Here is a 24,342-nt window from a genome sequence, read left to right on the forward strand (position 1 = left end):
AGCATCAAAAATACGCGGATTCAAGACATCAAAAATGCAGTAAGGATTCTAGAAATTTGATTTTGTTTTCTACCCAAATGGATTTGGAATGCAAGTCATGGGATTTCTTAGAATCATGTGAATATGTAATAGTTATGCCATATATCGTCATTTGTTTGTGAGATGTTAGTATTTAAGAGCAGGTTTTCAGGTGATAAAGAACATCATGAAATGATGAATTTGATGACACTGGATGTATGGAATGTAAATGGTCACATGTATGTTGGAAATATTTGAAGGTTATGTTATGCCTACATGTGATTGGTTTTGAGGAATTTGGAAAGAGGAGCCAGTGAATCTATGCTTGGAAAGGATAAGCATTTGGAACACAATTTTTGTGCAATCATCAGGTTGAATTCAAGGATATATTGAGGTGAACCGACACATGAATATGTCATTAAAAATGGATATGTCCTATGCTTCTCGGAGAATTTTGTGTGTAAGTTTCCTTGTAGAATTTGGTACCTACTCTCACAGCTAGAAGTCCTGTACTTTCCCAGCGACACCGTCCACGTCACGACAACGTGTCGCTAACCTTTATTTATGAGTCAAAAACCTCATACTTGTCACTTATTATCTATATTTAAACTACCTTCTCCTTCATTTTTACCCATTTTCTCGTACCATGAATATCTTAGATATTCATGACCATGAAAAACCTAACTCATTTTTTATGCCAAATGAAAAGCTCAGGAAGTCCTCAGTTATACCATCTTTCATCTCTAACATCATCTTGTATCAAATGACTAACATTTTCTTGCCACCCCATAAAATCACGTGTGAAAAACCACCTTGATTTCATTGATGAGTGTATAGCATTGGCTTTTGTTCATTAACATGTACTTCTTTTGCTTACTAAGTCTTGGAGGTAAAGTACGTGTCATAAAAAAAGCTTCAAGTTGAGCTAAATATTCTCTCCCTGGATACAAAAGACCCTCTATTTTGGCTATATACATTTCATTTCCAATGGCTTGTTGAGCTATTTCAGGCACCCTGTAAACAGTAAAAAAACAGGCATTTGTTTACCTTTAGTGGCTAATCTCTCCTAGTAAATGAAGGAATTTCGTTTCAAGTTCTTTTGTTGGAACATCATATTCAAAGTTGGAAATATAGTTGCATAATTTGATTAAGCATTAGATAGTCAAAAGTCCTCATTTTCTTAGGTACAAAGTCTATGTATACACCCTGTCCCAAATTTGAACTAATTCCATAAAATGCTAATATCTTTTGCATATAAACTCATATGAGATTCCCACTTTGTACCTTAGATCTTCACATAATATGGAGCTTAACTTGATTTTTCGAGAAAATTTTAAGATATTTGTCTATTTTCTTTAAATATTTCAAGGTCTTTAAAGTGTTATAATATATGCCACTTTTTGTACCCACAATAGCTACCACTTAAAATCCTCAATCTTGTAGATCAAAAGAGTGGGTAGATACTGAGACATTAGTATAATGTGATGGTTAGTAAAAATTACAAATCCAATGGTTGGATTTTTAATGATCTCTTTTTTAAAATTCTTCCAGACTATCAGAAGGCCTGCAAATATTAATAATCTAATTAGTAAAATTACATTTTTGATGTGAATCATTTAAAACCTATAGGGACTAGTGTACTTGTAATGGTGCATCTATGGAAAAATAAATTGGATCACTCTAAGTATGGAAAGATCATTTGTTTATCATTTCATCATATTTTTGATTAATTTTGATTAATTAGACTAATTTATATTAATTTAAGTTATACTGGGTTAATTTAAGGGCAAGCGTATTTTCTATTATTTGCTTGATCTCATTTTAAGTACCTTGCCCCCAAAATTTGCTCTCCAAGCATTGTCCCGTCTAGCATAAACTGGATAAAATTGGACACCCTGATCTTGCAACAACCCAGATGTAGTTATATGTATGTGAAAGAAATGATGTAGATGTGGAATGTGGATATGGATGTATGGATGAGAATGTGAATGTGAATGTGGATGTATGTGAATGTGAATGTGGAATGAATCCGATGTGATGGGATGGAAAATGATGTATCTAGTCAAGAATGGATACACATATGATTTGGAATTGGATTAAGTAATCATATGGATTGATATGGAATAATGTGGAATGACAAGAGTTCAATATAGAAACTGTATTTGTAAACTATTTGCAAATGACTGTTTTATGTCAAAGATGCTGGGGAAGCATTTTGACTGTCTTGAGTATGTGGTCGTAGAGACCTACCTGATAAAGTTGCAACAGTTGTCGGAGAGTCAATGGAGGACGTCTCGCGTAGCAAGGTCGGCCGAGGTCTTGACCAGCCTCGGTTCGATTTAAATGGTGAGCTTTCGGTACGGTGGATGAGGGACCAAAGGAAGCGGCCTATGAGTGAAGCGCTAGGTGACCTGCGAAGGATCCCAGAGGGTGCTGACCATACAGTGCTCGGGCTCTGGGTCGCCGAAGATACCCACACGTGCGTCGTGGAAGATATTGGAATAAGGAGTAAGAGTTGTTTTCTGAAACCGGGCATGGATCTGGTTGATTGACCTTGCTGGTCCTCAACGGATGAGTCTATGGCTCTTTTATATGGATCTGTTGGTTGATCTTGCTGATCTTCCACGGAGATTCCATTTTGTTATGTGAATATATTGCCGGTTACTATGAGCTAGGAACTATCGAAAAGGTCCTGAGTGAACAGGTGGTGAGCGTTCTGGTTGCCAATGATGCCATAAATACACCGATGAATGAATGATTAGAAATATGGATTAAACCAGAGATTTTGAGGATAGTGATCAATGACATAATGGTTTCATTAAAGGATTGTTTTAAAGTTAGCTGGTGCTGAGAAAAAGGCAATTTCATATTGGGTGCGTAAGTGGTGTGACTAGTTTTATGTTTGCATGAACTTCCGGCTAGGGGGCCTGGGAACTCTTTTCCTTGGTACCCGAGACAAAACCTAACCAAATTCCTAATTGGATCCCATCACTACAGTGGTTGGGCAGTTGGCTAACCCATGGGACTGGATGGGGTTAGGCTGGACTGATGGATCTGTAAATGTTTAGTTCAATAGATGAAGTAAATCCCGGACAAAAATTGTTCTATAGAAAAAGGATCAACAGCTGTGCCTCTCGATGAGGAAAAAAGCGTTGGTCTCTATGATCCGAGTGCAATCTGTCCCTTGAATCTGACTATGGAACTTACGAGTTTGGTTAGATCAGTTTAGTTAAGTAAGGCTTTTGACTACGTTAGGGAAAAGCTTTCCTGGTGGAATCGCCGAGCAAGAGAAGTTTTTCCAAGTTCGGTTTGGAAGAATCGAGGAATTAGTCACCTGTCCGGATATCCGTGGGCGAGGCCCCGAGTGTGGGACCCTGCCCCACGCAAGATGTGCTACTTCCGCTGCTAGCACCCCGAATCCGTTGCATGGTGGGGACAGGGATCTTACAGTATAGGGTCCAGGTGTGCTAGGAGTATTCACTTGAGGGGAGGTGTTGAAATATACAAGTGAATAGGGTGTGTGTGGGAACAAGCCCTTGGCAAGAGGCTGTAAAAGAGGATGCGTAAATGTGAGAGAACCTGTGAAAAGGTGAGAAGAATCTACTGGGAGAGAGAATAAAGGGTAGCATGAGAAGATTTAGGAAGTGTGGAGATATTCTGGGAAAAGTGAAGAGGTGGAGAGAATCAAGCAAAAGAGGTGGAGTGAATCAAGGAGAAATCAGTGGGATTAGATGCTTGGATGTAAACTCTATAAATTCTCACCCATATCAAGTCTTATACCATGGCTTATCAGATATGGAAGAAGCTCGAGGACCTCTATGAGGTCAAGACCTCTACCAAGTGCATGTCTTTGAAGGTGCAACTTGTAAAGATATCATGTACTGATTCGTCTTCCATGAGAGATCACATCAACCAGATGGAGTTGTTGTGGAGTCAGATAGCGTCTTGTGCCAAGAACATTGCCTCCACAGATATGGCAATCAAGCTACTTGCTCAGTTGCCTCCCAAGTTGGACAAACTGTACTCGTCACTTCTTGCCTCCAATAGGATAGAGGACGACATCACATGGGAGGATCTTGTTCCTATGATCTTGGCTCGGAATGCCATATCCGACATACAATGGTGGTAAAACTTCGGGAGTAGAGTAGAGGGGTAGTAGCCCCATGGACCCGGTTGCAAAGTTTCAACCGCAGGGAGGACCCCTTGGGGAGCACTATGCAAAAAATAGCGGGTGGCAGCACACCATCTCACCCATCCAACGTCTGACGGTGGTGAAACTTTGGGAGTGAAGGGGTAGCAGCCCCATGGGCTTGCATGCAATGTTTCACCTGTTCCTACCCACCATCTATATTTCTCTTATATTGAACACTAATTGATGGTTTAGTATGTGAAATATTGACATTCCTTTTCTTTTGAAAATTAATTGTGCTCTCTCCCTCATAATCGGGCCCTTCTGCAACAGTGGTAGCAGATGGAGACTTAAAGGCTGCTGCCATAGCATGGTTCATGAGTATGACACTCATTCTCTTTAGCCTTCTTCCCTTCACACTATGGCACTCATCCAACTTCAGCACAAAGGAGACATTGGAACCTATAAAACATGGAAATCAAACAAAATATTAAGCCGTTCCCTATAAATGAGCATAGACCTAATGCGTGCAAGTTTATGAAAGCTACTTACACAGAAGGGCAACCCATAGAACAATATCATTGCCTTTTGTAGCTTTCGCATTTCAACAAAAATGTTATTGAACTCATTGAATTTGAATGAAACATTACCATCCGCAGTTTTCTTCTTTCCCCATGCTACAATGCAAAGTGTATCGTTGATGTGGTAGTAATCCCCAAACCTGCATTTTACATCTTTATTCCTCACTCCCTTTGCAAAGTGTATCGTTGATGTGGTAGTAATCCCCAAACCTACATTTTACATCTTTATTCCTCACTCCCTTTGCTAGACAAACCCTCTTTGGTGGTGGAAAAAGGTTGTGCGTGATACCTTTCTTACTAAGGGTGTCTCCTAGCAATTGATAAAGAGCTTTGTAGCCCTTCGTGTGCTAATGCCTACCTCATCATATCCATTAACAACATCAACACTGCTGCTGATACTTTGGGAAACCTCTTCTATAATTTCATTGGTGTTGAGAGGTTTGGATTCTTATAAAAGGAGGAAAATTGTTAGAAGAGCTTTGAGGTATGTGTTGATTGGTGACTTACTTTATCATAAAGGAATAGATGGTGTTTAGAGAAGTGTTTGTGTCACGATGAGATTTAGGAATACTTGAAATCTTGCTATGAAGAAGGATGTGGAGGCCACTATGGGGTTGACATCACAAAAAGAGAAGTATTAACATCAAAGCTTATGTGGCCTAGTATCAACAGAGCCCGATCCATCATTGGTGCACAAGTTGTCACGAGTGCCAAGAATTTCAAAAAAGGTGCTAGTTCCTAAGCCCATGCATCATATTATGACCTTTGAAAAATGGGGGATAGATGTTATTGGGCCTCTTTGAGGAACTAGAACCAGATAGTATTATATCATCATTGTAGTGACTATCTGACTAGGTGGCCAAAGCTAGAGAAACCAGTAGTGCCACAGCATAACAGGTTTGCAAGTTTGTTTATGAGATGATTTGTTGTCATTTTGGTGTACCTTTGGAGCTGGTGAGTGACCAAGGAAGGGAATTCAGAGCTGATGTGGTCAAGAATTTGACCAAGAAATGCGGTATAAAACATATGTTTACCACACCATATCATCCCCAATGCAATGGGCTAGTTGAAAGTTTTAATGGGGTTTTGCTGAAGTTATTATTCAAATTGGTAAAAGGCCACCCCAATTATTGGGACATGCAATTGGATAGAACTGTGTGGGCATTTAGAGTTCTTGAGAAGAATGTTGCAGGGTTTACCCCATATCATTTGGTATATGGTGAAGAGTGTACACTGCCACCAGGAGTAAGTGTTATACTTCCTTGACTTGGTTTTTTTTTTGCGGCATAATATGACTCACGAAGAACAAGAGAGATAGAGATGGACCAATTTATATTCTCTACTTTTGGAGATAGAGAAGATGCCATTAGATAGTATGAATAGATTAGCTAGAAGAGGATTAAGACATTTAATGATAAGTTAGGAAGTAAGGTTCTGAAGAAGGGAATGTTGGTTTTGAGATGCAACAATGCTCTTGATACAACATTTTAGACTAAATTTAGGATTAGATGGGAAGGTCCTTTCATCATACATGAAGATTTTTCTAATGGAACTTATGTAAGATCTTGGAGGTGAGATGTATTCTAGCAGAGTCATTGGACTGAGTTGAGGCCATATCATATCAGAATCATGTGAGACAGGAAATAGATGGTGAAACACTTGAAAGTGTATCACTATGGGGTTGGGGCAATATGTGAAGGAAATCTTGAGCCCAATCCCAACATGGTGTATAGAAATGTATAATGTATATATAGGATGGGTGAAATGGATCCTAGGTGTGGCGGAAACAACGCGTGGAAACCAAGAGGATAAGCACAGGTGAAAAAAAGAAAAAAAGGAAAGTGTATGGGTGAACAAAGGAAGTGAGCGACACAACCTTCTAGAAGGAGACGAGGCAGTGATGTGATGGGATTATGAAGGAATTGAGAAGATTTTCAAAGGGGAAGTAGACGAGAGTGAAGAGTGTGAATAGAGTGAGTGGAGTGACTACAGAGAAGAGGCTACTTGACGGAAGATCTTACATATTTCAAAGGTTACAGAGTAAGTTCAATGCAACGGAGATGAAAAAGGATACGTAAGAGCAGAGAATGTGCCTAAGATCAAAGAATCGTCAAGGAGGTGGTAGAGTCACTGTGTGGCATCTCTATTAGAGACATGACTAAGAATGCTTTAACATTAGCTACAATTCAGACAGCTAAGTTTTGGTTTGCAAGTAAGTTCAGCAGAAATGATGTGTGTCCTGGGAGTCAGAGATGTCAGATAGTATCAGAGGGGTGCCACCTACAATCAGTTGTGCAACAAGGGTGATGCTAAAGAGATAGAAGGGTTGATATAATCGTTTTAGTTTGAAAGAAAGTAGTTTTGAGTCAAGTTTGGCAATTAAAAGATTGACAATAGTTAGCAGTCAGTTGTGTTAGCAATTCGACTATCATGTTTGTGGGTTGATTGGTCTTTCAGAGTTCACTGTGAGTTGGTTACAATTGAGAGTCTATAGGGTTGGATCCTTGTGTGATCCTTGTGTGGTTTGAGTGTTGTGAGGGTCTAAAGATATCAGAGGACACATAGCAAAGAAAGTCTAATTGAGTTGAATCATCTAGGTCTGGTTTGGATAGTTGCATCCGTTTTAGTGAGATACAGCTAGATAGGTGTCAGTTGTTGCAGTCAGCAGAGAGTTTTTGATGCGATATCTATTTGAGATTAGATTAGCCTAAGGGTCAGAGAGAGTCATCCAACAAGTAAGAGAAAATTTTTGATTTAGTTAAGGCAACTGAGTCGACTAGGTCTGTCTCTGTTAGTCGAATTAGTATCCATCAAGATCAATCAAATTGGAGTGAGTAGAAAGTTCATAAAGAGGTACTTTTTCAAAATGCAGAGAGCCACATTCCAGAGTGCCCGTTTCTCATCCGTTGTCGAGAGAACTCACTCAAGAGACTGATGACTCATTGTAGCCTACGTTCTCCAAGGTTAAAACTTGTAGAAATCACCTGTATGCTCTCTAAGAGTGTCGCCACACTGCGGTGTATATAATAGACTACAATGTTGCAACTTTGTAGTAGGAGCATGCTTTGGAGGCTCGTCACTCATCAGTTGTGTGGCACACTTAACAACAAGGTTTTTGATCATGTTTCATTCAAGTTTAACATTGTAGTTTGGTATTCTCAAATGGTGTCTTCTTCCAAGATATGGTGTCTTCTTCTTTTACCTTGGAAGATGGAGATTTGAGACAAGTTCTAAGATAAGAACTATGCCATTACTTCAAAGTTCAAGCTCTATTTAAAGATAGGCTATGTTTTATTCTGAAAGATAAGCCACGTTTAATTAAAATTATGTATTTCACAAGCACTCTTCATCATGATTCACAAAGCTAGGATGGGTTTCTCAAGAACATTGATCTTTAGATCGCGTTGTCAAGATGGTTGTTTTCTCCTTTTTGCTCTTACACAACTAAAGAGTAAACTCATAGATTAATTTTTAAGTAATATTGTCTTCACATTTAAATAAAAAGAATACCTTGTGTTTTGTGATAAAATATAATAAAATAAAGTTTACAAGTGTACCTTAATAAAAGCATGTGGTGGTTTTAATGAAAAGGCTTCAAAATACATGGGTATGGGTTGCATTCAAGATGGAGAAGGGAAGGACAATGTACAAATATTTTCTTACTAAAAGGGGCTTGTGTGAGTAAAAAATGATTGAAATTGCTCTACAAATAGTGCATCTGCATGGTCGGTTGTGAAGTAGGGTTGATGACCTTCATGAACCAAGATGTTCCAAAGTAAAAGAGCTTAATTGTCTTAGTCTCAAGGTACAAGAGGAAGATTTTAATTTGACCTCTATTATGACTTAAATTCATGTAACAATCAATAAATTGAAGAGAATTTTTGTAAAGCATAGATGGATCCTTAGCTAAAGGTATTGGGTTGGCCAAAGACTTTGTTTAGGTACTTGTTGTTGCAGATGATTTCAATACTCGGTTTCCTAACTTTTATCTCTTCAATCACTATTACAGGTGATACTTTTTACGGAAATGAACATGCAAAAAACTCCAAAAGCGTCGATATATGCATCGATATAAAACTGTCAAAATACTCGCCGAAAAGAGAGATTAAATAAGCGCGAAATACATGTCGTTAACATAGTTGGAATAATTTATTATCTTACGACAGTTGTTTCGACACTTTTATCGATGCGACTTTTGACCTCAATACCAACACTTATTTTGACACATACTGACAATTCAACAAATGCAGGTTTTTTTTTGCATAATGGTATATCGAGGTACAGTCTTGCTAGCTGAGTGCACCATACTTACACAAAATCTGTACTCAAAGGTCATGAATTTTTATTAAGTAGAAGAGCTTACATAGCTCATGGAGCAGACAAAAATATGTTCACAAAATATGCTCGTGGAGCCGAAAAAATGTATTTAAAGGCATTTCTCCTGTACATAGTGCCTTGGATGCAAGACTGAACCTAATCATTGGTGCCCTCAGGGTTTGGCATTGATCCCTACAAAGAATATTCATAATGTAAAAACTTAAAAATAGCAAGTGAGGCAAAAACTATTTGATGGGTGCAAAATGTAGAGGCTTATCATATTGACCACATCTCACAACATCTGTACTCAAAGGTCACACAACATGAATTTTTATTAAGTAGAAGAGCTTACATAGCTCATGGAGCCGACAAAAATATGTTCACAAAATATGCTCGTGGAGCCGGAAAAAAAATGTATTTAAAGGCATTTCTCCTATACATAGTGCCTTGGATGCAAGACTGAACCTAATCATTGGTGCCCTCACTGGGGGGTTTGGCATTGATCCCTCCAAAGAATATTCATAATGTAAAAACTTAAAAATGGCAAGTGAGGCAAAAACTATTTGATGGGTGCAAAATGTAGAGGCTTACCATATTAACCACATCTGTCCAGTTCACCTCAATGCTCTCTCGCTCAAGTTGCTCAAGGAGGGCATACATGCCATGCTTTAAGGTGTACCTTTCCTCTGCATCATTTGCTGGACGACTGACCACTCTTTGCTGGAAGCATGAAGCATGAATACTTAACAAAAATGAAATGCACATTATGCTAACAAAAGTGAGTGAGTGTACTATTAATACTTACAAAGTACATGTGGAATGCATCCCAGCCACCGCTCCCAAGATGGGAGCTCCCTATGCTCTCCTCCTGCTACTTATACCTATGCAGATTTGCATTGTGCTTCCTGCACTCCTCATCCCAAATCTCATGTGTGTACAATGCTAAGGCTTTTCTCCCCCTATCTTTAGCTTGTGTGTAATGTCACTGCGCCAGTGCTTCATTATATTCACCACATGATCTTTCATCCATCTATGATGGACCTCTTCACTACCTGGTGCTGGGCTCAACTCACTCCCAATTCGATTGACGACTCAATCCTTCTTGGCGTTATCAAGTTTATGCCATGTAGTCATCAAGTCGTGGGAAAAGACTATATGGCATAACTCACGGATTCGAGTCTTCATCTCATTGCCAATATCATTGAGGACCACATTTTCGTTCACTACTTGGTATTGGGAGTGAGCTAGATTAGGGTTAGAGGGGTTTGTGTCGAAGCAGCGGGATGAGAAAGGGCTATTGCAAACAGTGCAAGCAATACTTATGTGGACCATGCATGATTGGCCGGCGGGCTATGGTGGAGAGTGCTCTAGTAAGTTAATTATTCTATGATTTATTGATCCGATATAATTTCACAATTTTGGTATTTCTATACTATTTGCATATCTCATCATAATGATTAGAATGTTTGATAGGGCTTTCAATATTTGCAGTTGGTTATAATGCATGCCTTATGTGTGGGCCTAAATTAGAGGCTCGGTACTCAACATCTTTGAGGAAGGTTGTCTATGAGGGCCACAAAAAGAATCTCCCTGACAACCATGAGTTGTGAGAGAGATTTATTGACCTCCTCGTGTGTGCTAATGCCAAGTGATTGTAGGAGGTCATGGGATGTTGAGCCAAGTTGTTCACCCCCCAAAATGAAGCGGCTATCCATCTTCCATCTAGTATGGTGACCTTCTAGTCAATCATCTTCTTGACCCTATGCACATTTTCAAGAACATAGCCGATATGCTTTGGAAAAACATCATAGATGCTAGAGTGATCTTCTAGTCAATCATCTTCTTGACCCTATGCACATTTTCAAGAACATAGCTGATATGCTTTGGAAAACCATCATAGATGCTAAAGAGATCAAGGCACAAAGGGGTGATCTACAAGAGGTGGATCGCATGCAGCACTTATGGAGATGGAGAAGACCTGATGGGAAGGTGATCCTCTCTAGAACACCTTAGGTCTTAACCATAAAGAGCAACAATGTGTAAATAATTGCATTATGAGTAAACCAAAGGGACACATTTGTACTACCATAGCATTATGAGCAGGTTGTCTTCAAGGTGGACTTGAGAGATCATAGGTGGTTGTTTGTAATCCAAATTGATCCATGCAGTAAAAAAATATTGAAAGATATGAAAATATCATATGAACTAGAGGTTGAGGAACCCACTCAAGAAGCACAAGAAATAGATATTGATCCAGTTGAACAACTAGAAGAAGGATCAAATGAAGGTACAATAATTCAACAACCAGAACTTGAACTAGAAGCAAACACAATAGCTAATCCGGAATTCAAAGAGGAAATAGAAGAATAACTTTCAACACAACCAGAAATAGAAGAGGACGATACGGATGAACTACCTTCTATTCCTACAAAAAACGAGGCTACACCCATTGACAAAGATGCAGATGGAGAGGTCTTTCTAGAAATAGATGTATTTGGATCTCTGGATCTAGGTGAGGATGAGAGAGTCAATGATGAGCTATAACAGCTTTTTTCTTTTTTATTTGGCAAGCAATACTTGGTTTTTGTCATAGTTTTCTTATTTTGGATTATTAATGGAAGCTTTAGCACAGACAATTGTCATAATTTCTTTTAAATATTGCTATTTGGGATCGTTAGTGCAAGCTTTAGTAGAAAAATATTGGGATATTAATTTTTTATAAATATTGTTACATCTTTCTTATTTTAGATTATTAATGGAAGCTTTAGCACAGACAATTGTCATAATTTCTTTTGAATATTGCTATTTGGGATCGTTAGTGCAAGCTTTAGTAGAAAAATATTGGGATATTAATTTTTTATAAACATTTTTACATATCTTTGTATTTATTTGAAAAGTAACTAAAAACTAGGTTGATAAGGACTATGAGTCTAACTAAAAACACTTGAAAATTTTTTTTAGAAGTCACATCAAATTTAAAAATTTATATGTGTTTTTTCAACGTCTTTTCGATGCTTTTCTAGACAAACATTTTGACGCTTATTTAGACACAAACATAGACACTTATTTCAATGTCCATTTAGATGCTCATTAATTTGATGATGCGCGTACTATCGAAACTAGATATCAAAAATAGAAGATCTTGTAGTAGTGAATGCATCTAATTTTTTTAGCTCATGTCTTTATCTAGAGGATGAAACAATAAGAGAAGGTACTATAAAAAGATTGCGTAAGAAATTATTGTAACATATCCAACCAAGATTGATTAGTGGATAATGCATGTACAATGGTTGATGTAAAGCTTGTGAAAGAAAGGTGTATGCATTTATTGATAACTCAAATTTAAATTGTGAAGGGTTTAAATCACGAAAGAGACTTGGTGGTATTAATCAAGGTGCAAGATAGGCATGATAGCTTTCCTAACTTCATGAAGCTATGGCAAGCAATACTTATGATATGGACAAGTACACTGGCATGTGAAAGGGGATTCTCAAATCATAACTTGGTCAAGGAATATGAACAAAGTTGACACTGAATACTTTGGATACGTTAATGAGAGTGTCACACACTTATTTTTAATGGATCTTTAAAATAGGAAGATGCTAAGGAGAGGAGGATTTATGATGTTTGATAATGCATAAGATGTCTCAACATGAATTAAGCCTCATTTTCTTGTTATTATTTTCATTTAGATATTCACTTATTTAAAAAGTGTTTATTGTGTTGCATTCTAACTACCATTACATAATCAAACGCTGCATTTTGACGTCCAAGTACTTTAATTATGTTTAAATGGAACCTTATATCATGTGATATACTAGTTATAATCAATGTCATGCTATTTTTTATTTTATGTGAATGTTTCAATTGATTAGCAAGCTCAATATATTTATGTCATGTTAGTTTTTTCTTTATGCATCAATCAAGTTTTGTATTTATACTCAAGTTATATTATCAAGGTCAATGTACTAATGACGTGCACATTTTTAATGTATATGAAGGGTTGTAATGAATCTCAAAGCCATGTCATGCTAGTTTTTGCTAACTAATGTATGATTGCTTGATAACAAATCTATCAATCAAGTTTTATGTTTTCACTCAAATTTGAAATATTAGTTGTAATCAAAGGTCAATATGCTAATGGTGTGCTGATTTTACAAGTATGGAACATCATCAAACTTGTAACATATCCTTGATTCTATTCCATTTAATTAATCATAAAAATTCACAATATTTATAAAGTATTCAGATATAACAGCACTTGACCAGATCTAATAGATTACATCATGCTTCATGAGAAAAAAGAAATTTATCTAATAACTATAATCATTTCTAAGTTTGATCAATCCAAAAATAATAATAATCGCTAATACAATTATGCAAATCCAACAAGATATTCACCAACAAAAATCTAGCCAATCTAGGGCTTTCTCTTACGCATGTCCATCCAACCTCCACACTAGACGTCACAGCTATGTCGGCTATGCCTCCTTCTCGATCTTGTCCTCTCTAGGTTCTACCACAAGGCTCCTAGATGGCTTCAATCTCGTTCATTGCCTGGCAGGTAAATAGTACCATATCCGACCCAATTCTCGAATAGCTCTCTCTCTCTCTCTCTCTCTCTCTCTCTCTCTCTCTCTCTCTCTCTCTCTCTCTATGCACAATCACATCAAGGCTCTCAAAGAGATACCCCAAAAACAACCCATGAAAATTAGTTAGACTACAATGCATGAAAAAGATAAGGAAAGCAATCTTTTCTAGAAACACATTCTTTAACCAAAATAAAAACGTTTTGGAAAGTGGTGCAAGATTTTTTTCATGAATATTGGCCAAACCGTGAGGAATATCTGAACATGGACTTTGTTCCTCTTATTATGATCTATCTTTCTTTAGTCCATGTCTCTAACAAATAAAGTTATCTACTCGTTCAATTTGGTGTCCGGGCCTTGTTTTAGGTGCCTGTTGTGGCTATGTTTACAATGTAAACCCCCATACGAGTTTCCTTTAGTCTAAACTACCCACTATGACCCTCTTTTACATTATCTAGAGACCACTTACAAATGATAGCACAAAACATGCATAAATACCCCAAAATTTACCAAAATCGACATCTCTAAAATCACTCAATTATTGACCAAAATTAATCTTCTATGTCCTCCAAGTATTTTTCACTTATAAACATTAAATACAGATGCTAAAGTTAAGCAAGTCAACTAGACCCAAAAATACGTACATATCAATAACAAAACCTCAATATATTCACACAGCACTAGTTGTTGTCTTTGAATGACCAGGTTGAGGGGCATTGTTTACACAAATTTTAGAGAATTACGGGTATGAAGGGAAAGTATAATTTTTACATGTGTCTAATGGACTACTGCATCTTCTACCTTTGAGAATTCAAAGGTCTCAATTGATTGCCTCTACGAGAAAAGTGTCTCCATATTTATATATTTGAAATTTCACAAGGAAAATCCTATGGAAAAAAAATTGTACTAAGGCAACATGATCATTGCGAGCATCTACCATATGTGCCGATACCTCTTGCTACCCAAGTCAGGAAACCCCTCATAGCCACTTCCTACTCTCAAGCTGCTTGCTTGTGTCCAAAGGTTGCGCTTGCAAGGGACAACAATCTTTTCCCTTGTATAAGTAGAGAGACAAAAGAGAAGTCCAATCCACGTGCACATCGTTGTGCTCGCATGATGCCTCCCCCACCATCCCTTCCTACCATGACTGTTGTCTTCGGATCTGGCTCTTTCTACCGCCGCCCCCACCATCCCTTCTGACCCACCGTGACTGTTGTCTTCGGATCTGGCTCTTTCTACCGCCGCCCCATCCCAAAAAATCGTGTGCACGGCTCGAGGTCCACGGGTGCTAAAAAGCAACGAGAGAAGATATGATTCCATACAAGAACAACCCCGAAACACTTGTCCAAGAAGTGTGAAAACCATGATTTTTTTAAAAAGGCTATCAGTTGCACAGAGAGAGAGAGAGAGAGAGAGAGAGAGAGAGAGTTCAACTACGGGAGTTACAATACCGAAACGATGCACCATGCAAAGCAAGTTCATCGAGAGTTATAAAAAAGGAAACGATGCATTAATCAAAGTCTTCACTCTCATTCATGTTGCATGTAGAATATAGAAGCTTTAGAAACCTTACAACATCCTTAGCCTTAATAGGTTTTTTATTTTCTCAACTCTCTTGAACAAATTAATGAATAAACATTGTTTGCAAATGTTGGGCCCCCTTAGTGATGGAAATCGTCATAAAGGGAAAAAATCAAGGCCTTTACACATTATACTGCATTGTAGGAGTTACTATAGTTTATTATTCTAAAGATGTACATTACCAATAGGTATAGTTTATTATATTGTAGAATGAGTCACATCAGCAATACATTTAGAATGAGTCTACGGAGTTTACCATGTCAAAACCTTTAAATTTTCTTTAAATCTAACTGCACCTCTGAACAGCTTAATGGATAACTACAAAAGAGGACCCCAATATGGTTATAAACAGGCGCGTAACATTAAATGAGCCAGAGCTATCCTTGGAGGTCCATGACTAGAATTCGTGTAAACCGTGGGATTCTCATTGTCGTTAACAAGCCGGTCAGACGGACATTGCCGCGTTAGAAACGTCGAGCCGGCATCGATGGCCCTTGGAGCCGCGTTCGGTAGCTACTATACATTTGTAAAGCTTCAGAATCTCCTTCCATCTCGAATCTCATCAATTCGATTTTACATTGTGTAGCAATGGGCATTCGGCTTAGCTCGCATATGTTAGTATAGTCGTAGTCTTTCTTGTTGTCTGTGTCTCTCTCTCCGTCCATCTCAAAAGTCACCAAAGAAAGCAATTGGCTGACCTCGCTTGTTGTAATTCTTGTGAGATAAACTCTCTTTCTCTCTCTCTCTCTCTCTTTCTGTCTCTCTCTGCGTGGGGAATGGGGAAACCAGCGGTGCATCCGCTTTTGCTTCTCCTAGGCGCTGTTTTGCTGCTTTCTATTTTCTCTGTTGTTTGCGATGGGGCGCCCATTACCCCGCCCGATTTGTCCAAGTGTCAGCTGGCAATTGGAGCCTCGCCGGATCCCACACATCCAGTGACGCAAAAGCTCAATTGCTGCATTCCTGCCAAGGAGAAGGTGGTCGAATTCTCCTTCGACACGTTTTCCGTGTTGAGAAAGAAAGTAAGGAGGCCGGCTCAGCACGCCAAGGCCAAGTACATCAAAAAATACAACAAGGCCTACGAGCTCATGCGAGCGCTACCCAGCGACGATCCGAGGAGCTTCGCAGTGCAGGCCAACATACACTGCGCCTTCTGCAACGGAGCCTACAAGCAGAGGGACACCAACATAACGCTGCAAGTGCACTTCTCTTGGCTCTTCCTACCTTGGCACCGCTGGTACCTCTACTTTCATGAGCGCATCCTGGGCAGCCTTATAGGCGACCCCGGCTTTGCCCTTCTCTACTGGAACTGGGATAACCAGATTGATGGCAACACCATGCCCCCCTTCTTCAACATCAACGGTACCGCAGTCTACGATGCTAAGCGCGACCAGGCCAACTTGCCACCTTCTTTGGTTAGACTGAGTGTCTCATCGAACGGCTCCAACACCTTCTCCTCTCGTATCGTCCAGGAAAATCTCAACGTCATGTACCAGTCTGTCGTTACGGCATCCACTGCCGATATGTTCATGGGAGGCGCCTACAGGTAATATACCTTCCCTATTCAAATTCCTTCGTTTTAATTATTTTCACTGGTTTTGATTTGTTATGCTTATCCGATGTGAATTTTGAAAGTAATCATCACGATGGAAAACTTGGTTTACTGGTCATAAGTACAACAAAATGGATGCATTAGGGTAATCAAGACAAAAATAACCCTAATTGTGAGTAAGTGACAACCAAAATTGTGTCAACGCAAAGTTAGGGAAGGTGACCTTGTTCATGAGATGAGCCGGATAAGTTATTTGGCCAAAATAGTTATAATACTAAATGTCAAAACACACAGATAAAAATTTTGAGATAATCTCCCATAGCCAAAGACACTCCGTCGCTTAGGAGAATCTGCAATCATGATGACAAATTTTGAGATAATCTCCCATAGCCAAAGACACTCCGTCGCTTAGGAGAATCTGCAATCATGATGGCAAATTTCTTCGTATGTTTTTAGCGATGGGGAGAACCTGCTGGTTGTGTACTCTCTCTCTCTCTCTCTCTCTCTCTCTCTCAGGCTGTTGGTTGAGTCCGTGTTCCGTGCTCTTTCACTCTCCGGGGCTATTGAAGGCTTTCCTCCTCTTGTACCGGGGCTGAAGCGTCTCCTTGTCTCTCTGATATGCTCATTCTATCTGAACCCAGATACACGCTATTGAACCTTTCCTCCTCTTGTACCGGAGCGGTGGCATAAAAAAACAAACGCTTTGGGACGCAAGGGCATCTTGTTATTCGTTTGTAATAGTGTAATAATTTTTTGTGCATTGACCACGAATTATAATACCAAATTTTTTGTCAGCTCGTAGACATTAGTTTGGAAGGAAACGAGCACTGGGCGATGGCGCAGCTTAAGTAGCAAGTCAAATAATAGTATAAAATTTAATAATCTGTTTGTGAACGCAGGGCCGGCTTGGATCTGTCCAATGCAAGCGTGGTGAACGCTCCTCTCGGAGGAGCCCTGGAGATGAACGCCCACAGCGGCATCCATTTCTGGACAGGCGACCCCAACGCGGAGCTGCGCGGGGACATGGGTGTGTTCACAACTGCGTCCCGGGACCCTATCTTCTACGCCCACCACGGCAACGTGGACAGGCTCTGGGAGGTTTGGAAGTCTATTCCGGGCGGGCGCCGGACAGACCCCAAAGACCCAGACTTCTTGGACGCAGAATTTCTCTTCTACGACGAGAACGCCAACCTAGTGAAGGTGAAAGCCAGGGACGCCCTCGACATCAACAAGCTTGGGATCAAATATAAGAAAGCGGAAAAAGGAGATGACCTCTGGCTCAATTTCTCACCCTTGCCTGCCTCCAATGGCAGCCAAGTCTCGTACGCAAAAGCTCACGGTGCCCAAGCGATCAGCCCCGCATCATCCTACACCAAAAGCAATCCCATACACCTGGGCTCCAACCTCACCGTTCTTGTGAAGCGCCCCTCAGACAAGAAGCCCGAGGGACTAGAAGAAGTTCTTCTCATTCAAGGCTTGGAAGTCATCCGAGAAGCCTATGCTCACTTGCAGGTCTTCGTTAACCTTCCGCAGGCCAACGCCACCACCCCCATCTCCAGTGCTGAGTACGTGGGCTCATCCAACATCGTCCCTACCCCTGGCAGCTCCAAGCACTTGATAACAAACATCATGCTGGAAATTGGAGACAACATCAACAGGATCGGCATCCAGGACGAAGAGTGGGTGGTCATCACCATCTTGGTGCAATCAGAGGCACCCAATTCAGGCAGTGTTACCATCCAAGGCATGAAGATCTACTACCAGTAAAACGGCGGTCATGTTTCCCCCCCTTGCGCGTGTACCCGCCCATAGCAAGGGAAGCGTCCACTGTGGAAATCTACACCCGTGTGTAAACGCCCTAATTCATTTAAAGGAAAATAAAATCCCTAATTCACTTAAAGGCCAGTGATCATTCAAGGAAACTTCCTATTTATCTTATCTTACTATATATAAAAGGAAAAGCCATGTGGACTTTTCTTACTGCCACGTGACAACTTTTTTAGGCATCTATTAGCAAGACATGGGTTGAGGTGGTCTCCTATATAAAAATATTTGGAACGAGAGAAATATTGTATTATTCAAAAGACTAACTTGTCATATACGTCAAGCTTTTTAGAGAAGCTTAACTCAACTCCTAGATAGTGTTCTTTAGATTTGTTAACTCCATAATAGCTTGCGCAAGCTCTTCTTCTTCCACTGACAATTGGTTCCTTAACTCCTTTCATTCTTGTTCCTCACTCACCTGGTTTGCTTTGATGTTGTTAACTTTCTCTTCATACTCTTCTCGAGCTTCATTCACAGCAAGAATCTCTTCCACTTCAATTCATGATTGCTGAGCTCGGCAGACAGTCTTATCCGCTTTGAGAATCATCTTCATCCACACATATAGAGCACTCTTCAGGCCAGGGCATTTGAGTGAGACTACGTTTTGAAACACTACATAATTTCTCATATTCCAAACACACCAAGGATATTCAGCTCTTATTACATTCCAGATCCTTGATGAGCATCCAGTAAAATCACCAAGAAGAATTTGTTTCCATGTTCGCTACGTAACACTGACCGGGGTAAGACATTGGTGAATCAAATCCAAAACACTTTTATTAAATTTGCAAGAAATAAATAGATGAGGAATTCTCTCTTCTTCATGTCTGCAAAACGGGGGCAAAATCCGTCTCCAATTCATAGTTTTTTGGCTCTAGAGCATGTCCAGATTCCTTTATGCATAATGAGCCAAAGTAAGATTGCTTTTTTTTGGAGGAATAGTTTTTGACCAGATTTTAGAAAAGCGGAATTCCCACTGTTTTCTATCCCAGAGGATGTTCCATTTAGAGTTTAATCTCACATACATCAACATTCCATTGATATGTAGGGTAGGGATGGGTAGCAGCGAGTTGGAATGTCCCCAATTAAATGCATCTAGGGTGAGGGGGCTTCTGCATTGTATGAGCATTGCCTTGTCAGAATCCCATTGGGTTATCCTACATTGAATGAAAAGGAAATCCTCTCTATTGATTATGTATAGCATCCTTAACTTGTCTGCTTCATACCATGTTTGAGTTGTGAAATCTCATATATCTTCCTAGCATTGAATTCCCTTTTTTAATAGTTTGTGGGCTCTCTTCAAGTTGTTAGTATCCACACTATTCTATAGGCAGATGGAGAACCATATAGAGTCTTTACAAAAGAAGCTAGCAGCTTTTCTCGTGTTCTTCGATAGGTGAAGGAGTCCTTTTACTCTATTCCATGAATTGATGGATTAAGCATTAACGGATTCATAGAGCTTATGTATTACTACTTTAATGCATTACTACATGTGGCTTATGTATTAAACTTTAAGCATATGGCTTATGCATTAAGCTTAATGCTCTTGTGCCCACATGCCCTTATGGTGTATGCATAAAGCTTTATGTAAGATTAATGAATAGAGCTCCTTACTTTGGGGGTTCACCTAAAAATATGTAAGTGTAATAGGTGAGTTCATCATGAAGGATATATTAATTCAAAAATGTTACAGAATTACATTTACATGAGGGGTTTTTAAACCAATTCTAGAAAAAAACCATAAGATTATGAAGAAAAAGGGGTCAAGTTCTTCTAGTGATTATGAGTCCCTTGATTTTCAAAATCAAGATCGTTTGGCTGCAACAAAAAATAATATGTGTGTGATCGTTGTCGAGGATGTTATATGCGTCGACAACGTAGCATTACGATGAATCACATTTCAATGTATGGAAAATGGGAACGAACGGGGTCAATGGTAAGTATACTTTGCTTATATTGTAAGAATTTAATTAAGAATTAGTATTCAATGGAGACTCACATTGAAATACTCGTGTGTAGGATAATGTGCCACACCTTTCAATGTTAACTCATAGGCGACGTCAAGAGGCCGTGTCATAGAGAAATGGCAGAGGCTTTATAAAACGTAGAAGTGGTGGAGGATTGGAATGATGGAGATACAAGCCCACCACCCTTTCCTCATGAGATGGTGGAGGAAGAGGTTTTAGAAGATATGGTACGTGCTCTATTTGCCAATGAGCATAGTGAAAATGAAAAAGCCATGGAAAATGATCACCTTTATAATGCGGCTTCGACCCTACTTTTTGAGGGATGCACATATTCCATTCTACGCGCTGCTCTCGAGTTGCTCAACTTTCAAACAATCTATGGATGGAGCAATGCAAGTTTGAATGTACTTCTTAAGTGAGTTTTCTACTTTCATAAATTGTCTACTTCCATTATAGATATATAAGAAGAAATTATTTTTTATATTAATTTATTTGATTGTTTTGTCGATAGGCTTTTGTCAAAGATGCTTCCAAAGGAGAATAAATTGCCAACCTCAAGAGACCAAGCAAGGCGCTTTGTGACATCTCTTGGAGGCTTGGATTATACTCGCATCCATGCATGTATCAATTATTGTGTTCTCTTCCGTGGGATACATGCAGCGGCGAGAGTGTCCTATTTGAGAAACTCCTGCATGGAAGCACATCGAGGAAATGTGGCCAAGCTTCAAGGAAGAGCCTAGACATTTGAGACTTGGATTGGGTATGGATGGTGTTAATCCTTTTGGAATCAAGAGCACCTCATATAGTATATAGCCAGTCGTAGTAGTGTGGTGAATTACAACATTCCTCCATCCATGGCAATAAAGTCATGTTATCCCTTCTCATTCCTAGGAAACATAAGGTAAAGAATATGGATATATATCTTAAGCTCTTGATTGATGAGCTTGAGATACTTTGGAGCGGTATCCATGTGCATGACATATGTCGGCCTTCATCTTCACGAGACTTTCTCTTGAAGGCCATCTTGATGTGGACGATGCATGATTTTCCTGGTTATGGCAAGTGTTCAGGTGAGTCAAATTGGTTTCTATTCATGATGATTCTTTATTATCATTGTATTGTTTTTTGACATGCTTGAATGTGTATGTTGTTTAGGTCTCTCCACATCTATATACCATGCATGTCCTATTTGTGGTCCATCATTGGCATCTAGGCCAAAGAGCTTGAAGAAAGTGATATATGGGAATCATCATCGATTTCTCCCTCATCAACATCCCAAATTTGGCCACGAGAGGGACCAAATGGGAAGACAATTCTACCTCAAGCACCTTAGATATTGACAAAGAAGGAGGAGAAGTTGGTGAAAGATGCCATTACTACATTCCGTACTCCAACGGGGTGCATGAGGTGTTTAAAAGGTGCCTTCACAAAGACAAAGAAGAGAGGTGTTGAGAAATTATATTGCTTAAAGTCCCACAATTGGCACAAGATGCTTCAAGTAAGTGAAACATTGAAGTTGTACATATTTTCGTATTTGAGATCTATCTTTGTGAACATCTGGGTCCCACTTAACCGATCCAGAAGTTCATCAATCCTAGGGATAGGATACTTATTTTTAATTGTTAATTGATTCAATCCTTTGTAGGCAATATAGAGTCTTAACATTCCATCTTTCTTCTTTTGAAAGAGAACAGGTGCATCCCAAGGTGAGACACTGGGTCTGACGAATCCCTGCTCTAACAGTTTTCTTAACTGTTCCTTAAGTTCTATGGCTTCAGGGACTGGCATTTTGCATGCATGCTGGGCTACTGGCTGAGCTTCGGGGATAAACTCGATCTCATGATCGACTTCACGAGACGGAGGCATCTCAGTCAGCTCTTCAGAGGCAACATATCTGCATACTCACTTAACCACACCGGTTCTTTAGCCTTGCATTTTATGTCTATTGGATTCATCTTAACGACATAAACAGCTTGCCTCTTTATGAGCCCTTTTAACAATTTAGAAGCCTTGACTAATTGTAGCACTGGGGATCCAAAAATTCCAGTTCCTTGAACTTTATTTCCGTGAAGGTCAAGGAAAGAGATGGTTCCATTGTGAGAGTGAATGTCAGCCTGATTCTTATGGAGCCAATCCATTCCAAGGATTCCATCATAGACTCCTAAGGGTAGGACTCTGAACTGACACTCTGTTAACGTTCCCATCTAGACTAAACTGAATAAGGTCTGTCTCAAGGTGTGTGAAAAGAATCTTTCCACTGGCCAATTCCACTTGCATAGGTTTTCTTGATTTTTAGGACTAATTTATGCTAACATCCTAGGGAAATAAAATAATGAGTACTGCTTGAATCAATCAAAAGCTTGAATTGCTTATCCTGGTACTCTACTGGAGTTTGGAGAACTGAAAATTGACGGTCAGTTATTCCCCTGATGCTCTATTGCGGCATAGATCTATCCTTTTTCTTCTTCCACTTCCTCAGCTATAGTGACGGCTCTAGCTGCTGCAATCTGAGGTGAAACTCTCTCTCTTTAGTTTCCCCAATTCTGGGAGGGAGTTTGGAGATTGCTTTGTATGGAGGCTGCAAAAGCTGAGCTGGCACTCTTCTGGGGTTACCCTAATTTTGGCGCGGGGGACCCTGATTGGTGGACTGATACGAAGGAGTCTGTCTCTGAACTCTGGGACCATGGCTTCCTTGTCCCACAGAAGGAGATGGGCAATCCTTGAGCTGGTGCCCAAACCCCTGACATCCGAAGCACCTATGTTCACTTCAAAGCTCTCCCCTTTGCATTCTTGAAAGAGCCAGAGTTCCTGAGAAAGAACTTCGGGGAAAGGTCTTCCTTCATTCTTGAAACTTCCCGACTCTAGATTTTGGTTGGGACCTTGGTGTCTCTTTGGAGGCGGAAGGTTGGAAGAACTTCCCAGTGTCTGGAATCTCTTGAAGGATGAGGGAGCTGGCTTTTGGCAAGACTTTAACAATGAAGGCTTTGGCGAAGCCTTCACCATTCTTACAGTTTCTTCCATGGAGACTGGTTTGGCATTCTTGACCAGAGTGTCTAAAGGTTCGTTCATTCTCCCCGAATGAACCTGGCCATAAGTTGCTCTTCATCTAGCGGTGGTGAGTACTTGAGGAGAAGAGCAAATGCCTAGTGATATTCTTCAATGGTTTTGCTCCCCTGGTTTAGCTCTAAGAATTAATTCATCTTAGTTTCTAAAAATCCAAGGGGACACAGATAGGCTTTAAGATCATTCCAGGACTGGGTATTCCTATCCAGATGGTTGGTGTCGCAATGGCTTCTCCATGCCACCCTGGCAGTTTCCACAATTTTCAGCCTAGCAAGAGCCATTTTTCTCCTCTCCTTGTATCCGATGACATCAAAATATTCCTCCATTGCCTTGACCCCCACTTCTCCATAGCCTCGCCCCCAAGTTCTCTCCTTCACCGTCCTGGCTGAGTTCTGTGAAGAGCCTTGTGAACGTCGGGGTCAAGCTCTTCTTCATCAATGAGAGGATCTGGCTAACGGCCACAGTTCCCTCGCCTCATGATTTTGCCAAAAATGATACATTATTAAATTTTTAATTTGATTTCATCCACGAGATCCTAAGACTTAAGAGGTTCGGAAAATAATTTATTAAACAAGATAAACGATCTTATTGGAGATCTATGACATATGTCTAAGTAATAGATTTTTCTTCATCAATTTGTCACATAATAAACAATCACTTACACAACAAGGAAGTTTTCCACAAAACTTTTTTTTATATATATAAAGGTTGCAATATGTACATA

General features: G+C 39.6%; 1 protein-coding gene across 1 annotated transcript; it reads left to right on the forward strand.

Annotated features, from left to right (window-relative positions):
• Window positions 1–15,764: 15,764 nt before the first annotated feature.
• LOC147609971 (polyphenol oxidase I, chloroplastic-like) lies at window positions 15,765–18,654 on the forward strand. The gene is made up of 2 exons (XM_086787129.1): window positions 15,765–16,758; window positions 17,664–18,654. The coding sequence occupies exons 1-2, from the start codon at window positions 15,992–15,994 to the stop codon at window positions 18,529–18,531; spliced, it is 1,635 nt and encodes a 544-aa protein (XP_086643255.1). The 5' UTR covers window positions 15,765–15,991; the 3' UTR covers window positions 18,532–18,654.
• Window positions 18,655–24,342: the final 5,688 nt, after the last annotated feature.

The sequence above is a fragment of the Cibotium barometz genome, chromosome 50 (assembly GCF_041138505.1).
Source record: "Cibotium barometz isolate CiBa-2024 chromosome 50, ASM4113850v1, whole genome shotgun sequence".
Classification (NCBI taxonomy): Eukaryota; Viridiplantae; Streptophyta; class Polypodiopsida; order Cyatheales; family Cibotiaceae; genus Cibotium; species Cibotium barometz.

Bases quoted from the DNA above. Each gene is read 5' to 3' on its own strand.
- LOC147609971 (XM_086787129.1), top strand. From the start codon at position 15,992: ATGGGGAAACCAGCGGTGCATCCGCTTTTGCTTCTCCTAGGCGCTGTT. The intron at 16,759-17,663 runs GTAATATACCTT...TTGTGAACGCAG, and splicing joins TTCATGGGAGGCGCCTACAG to GGCCGGCTTGGATCTGTCCA.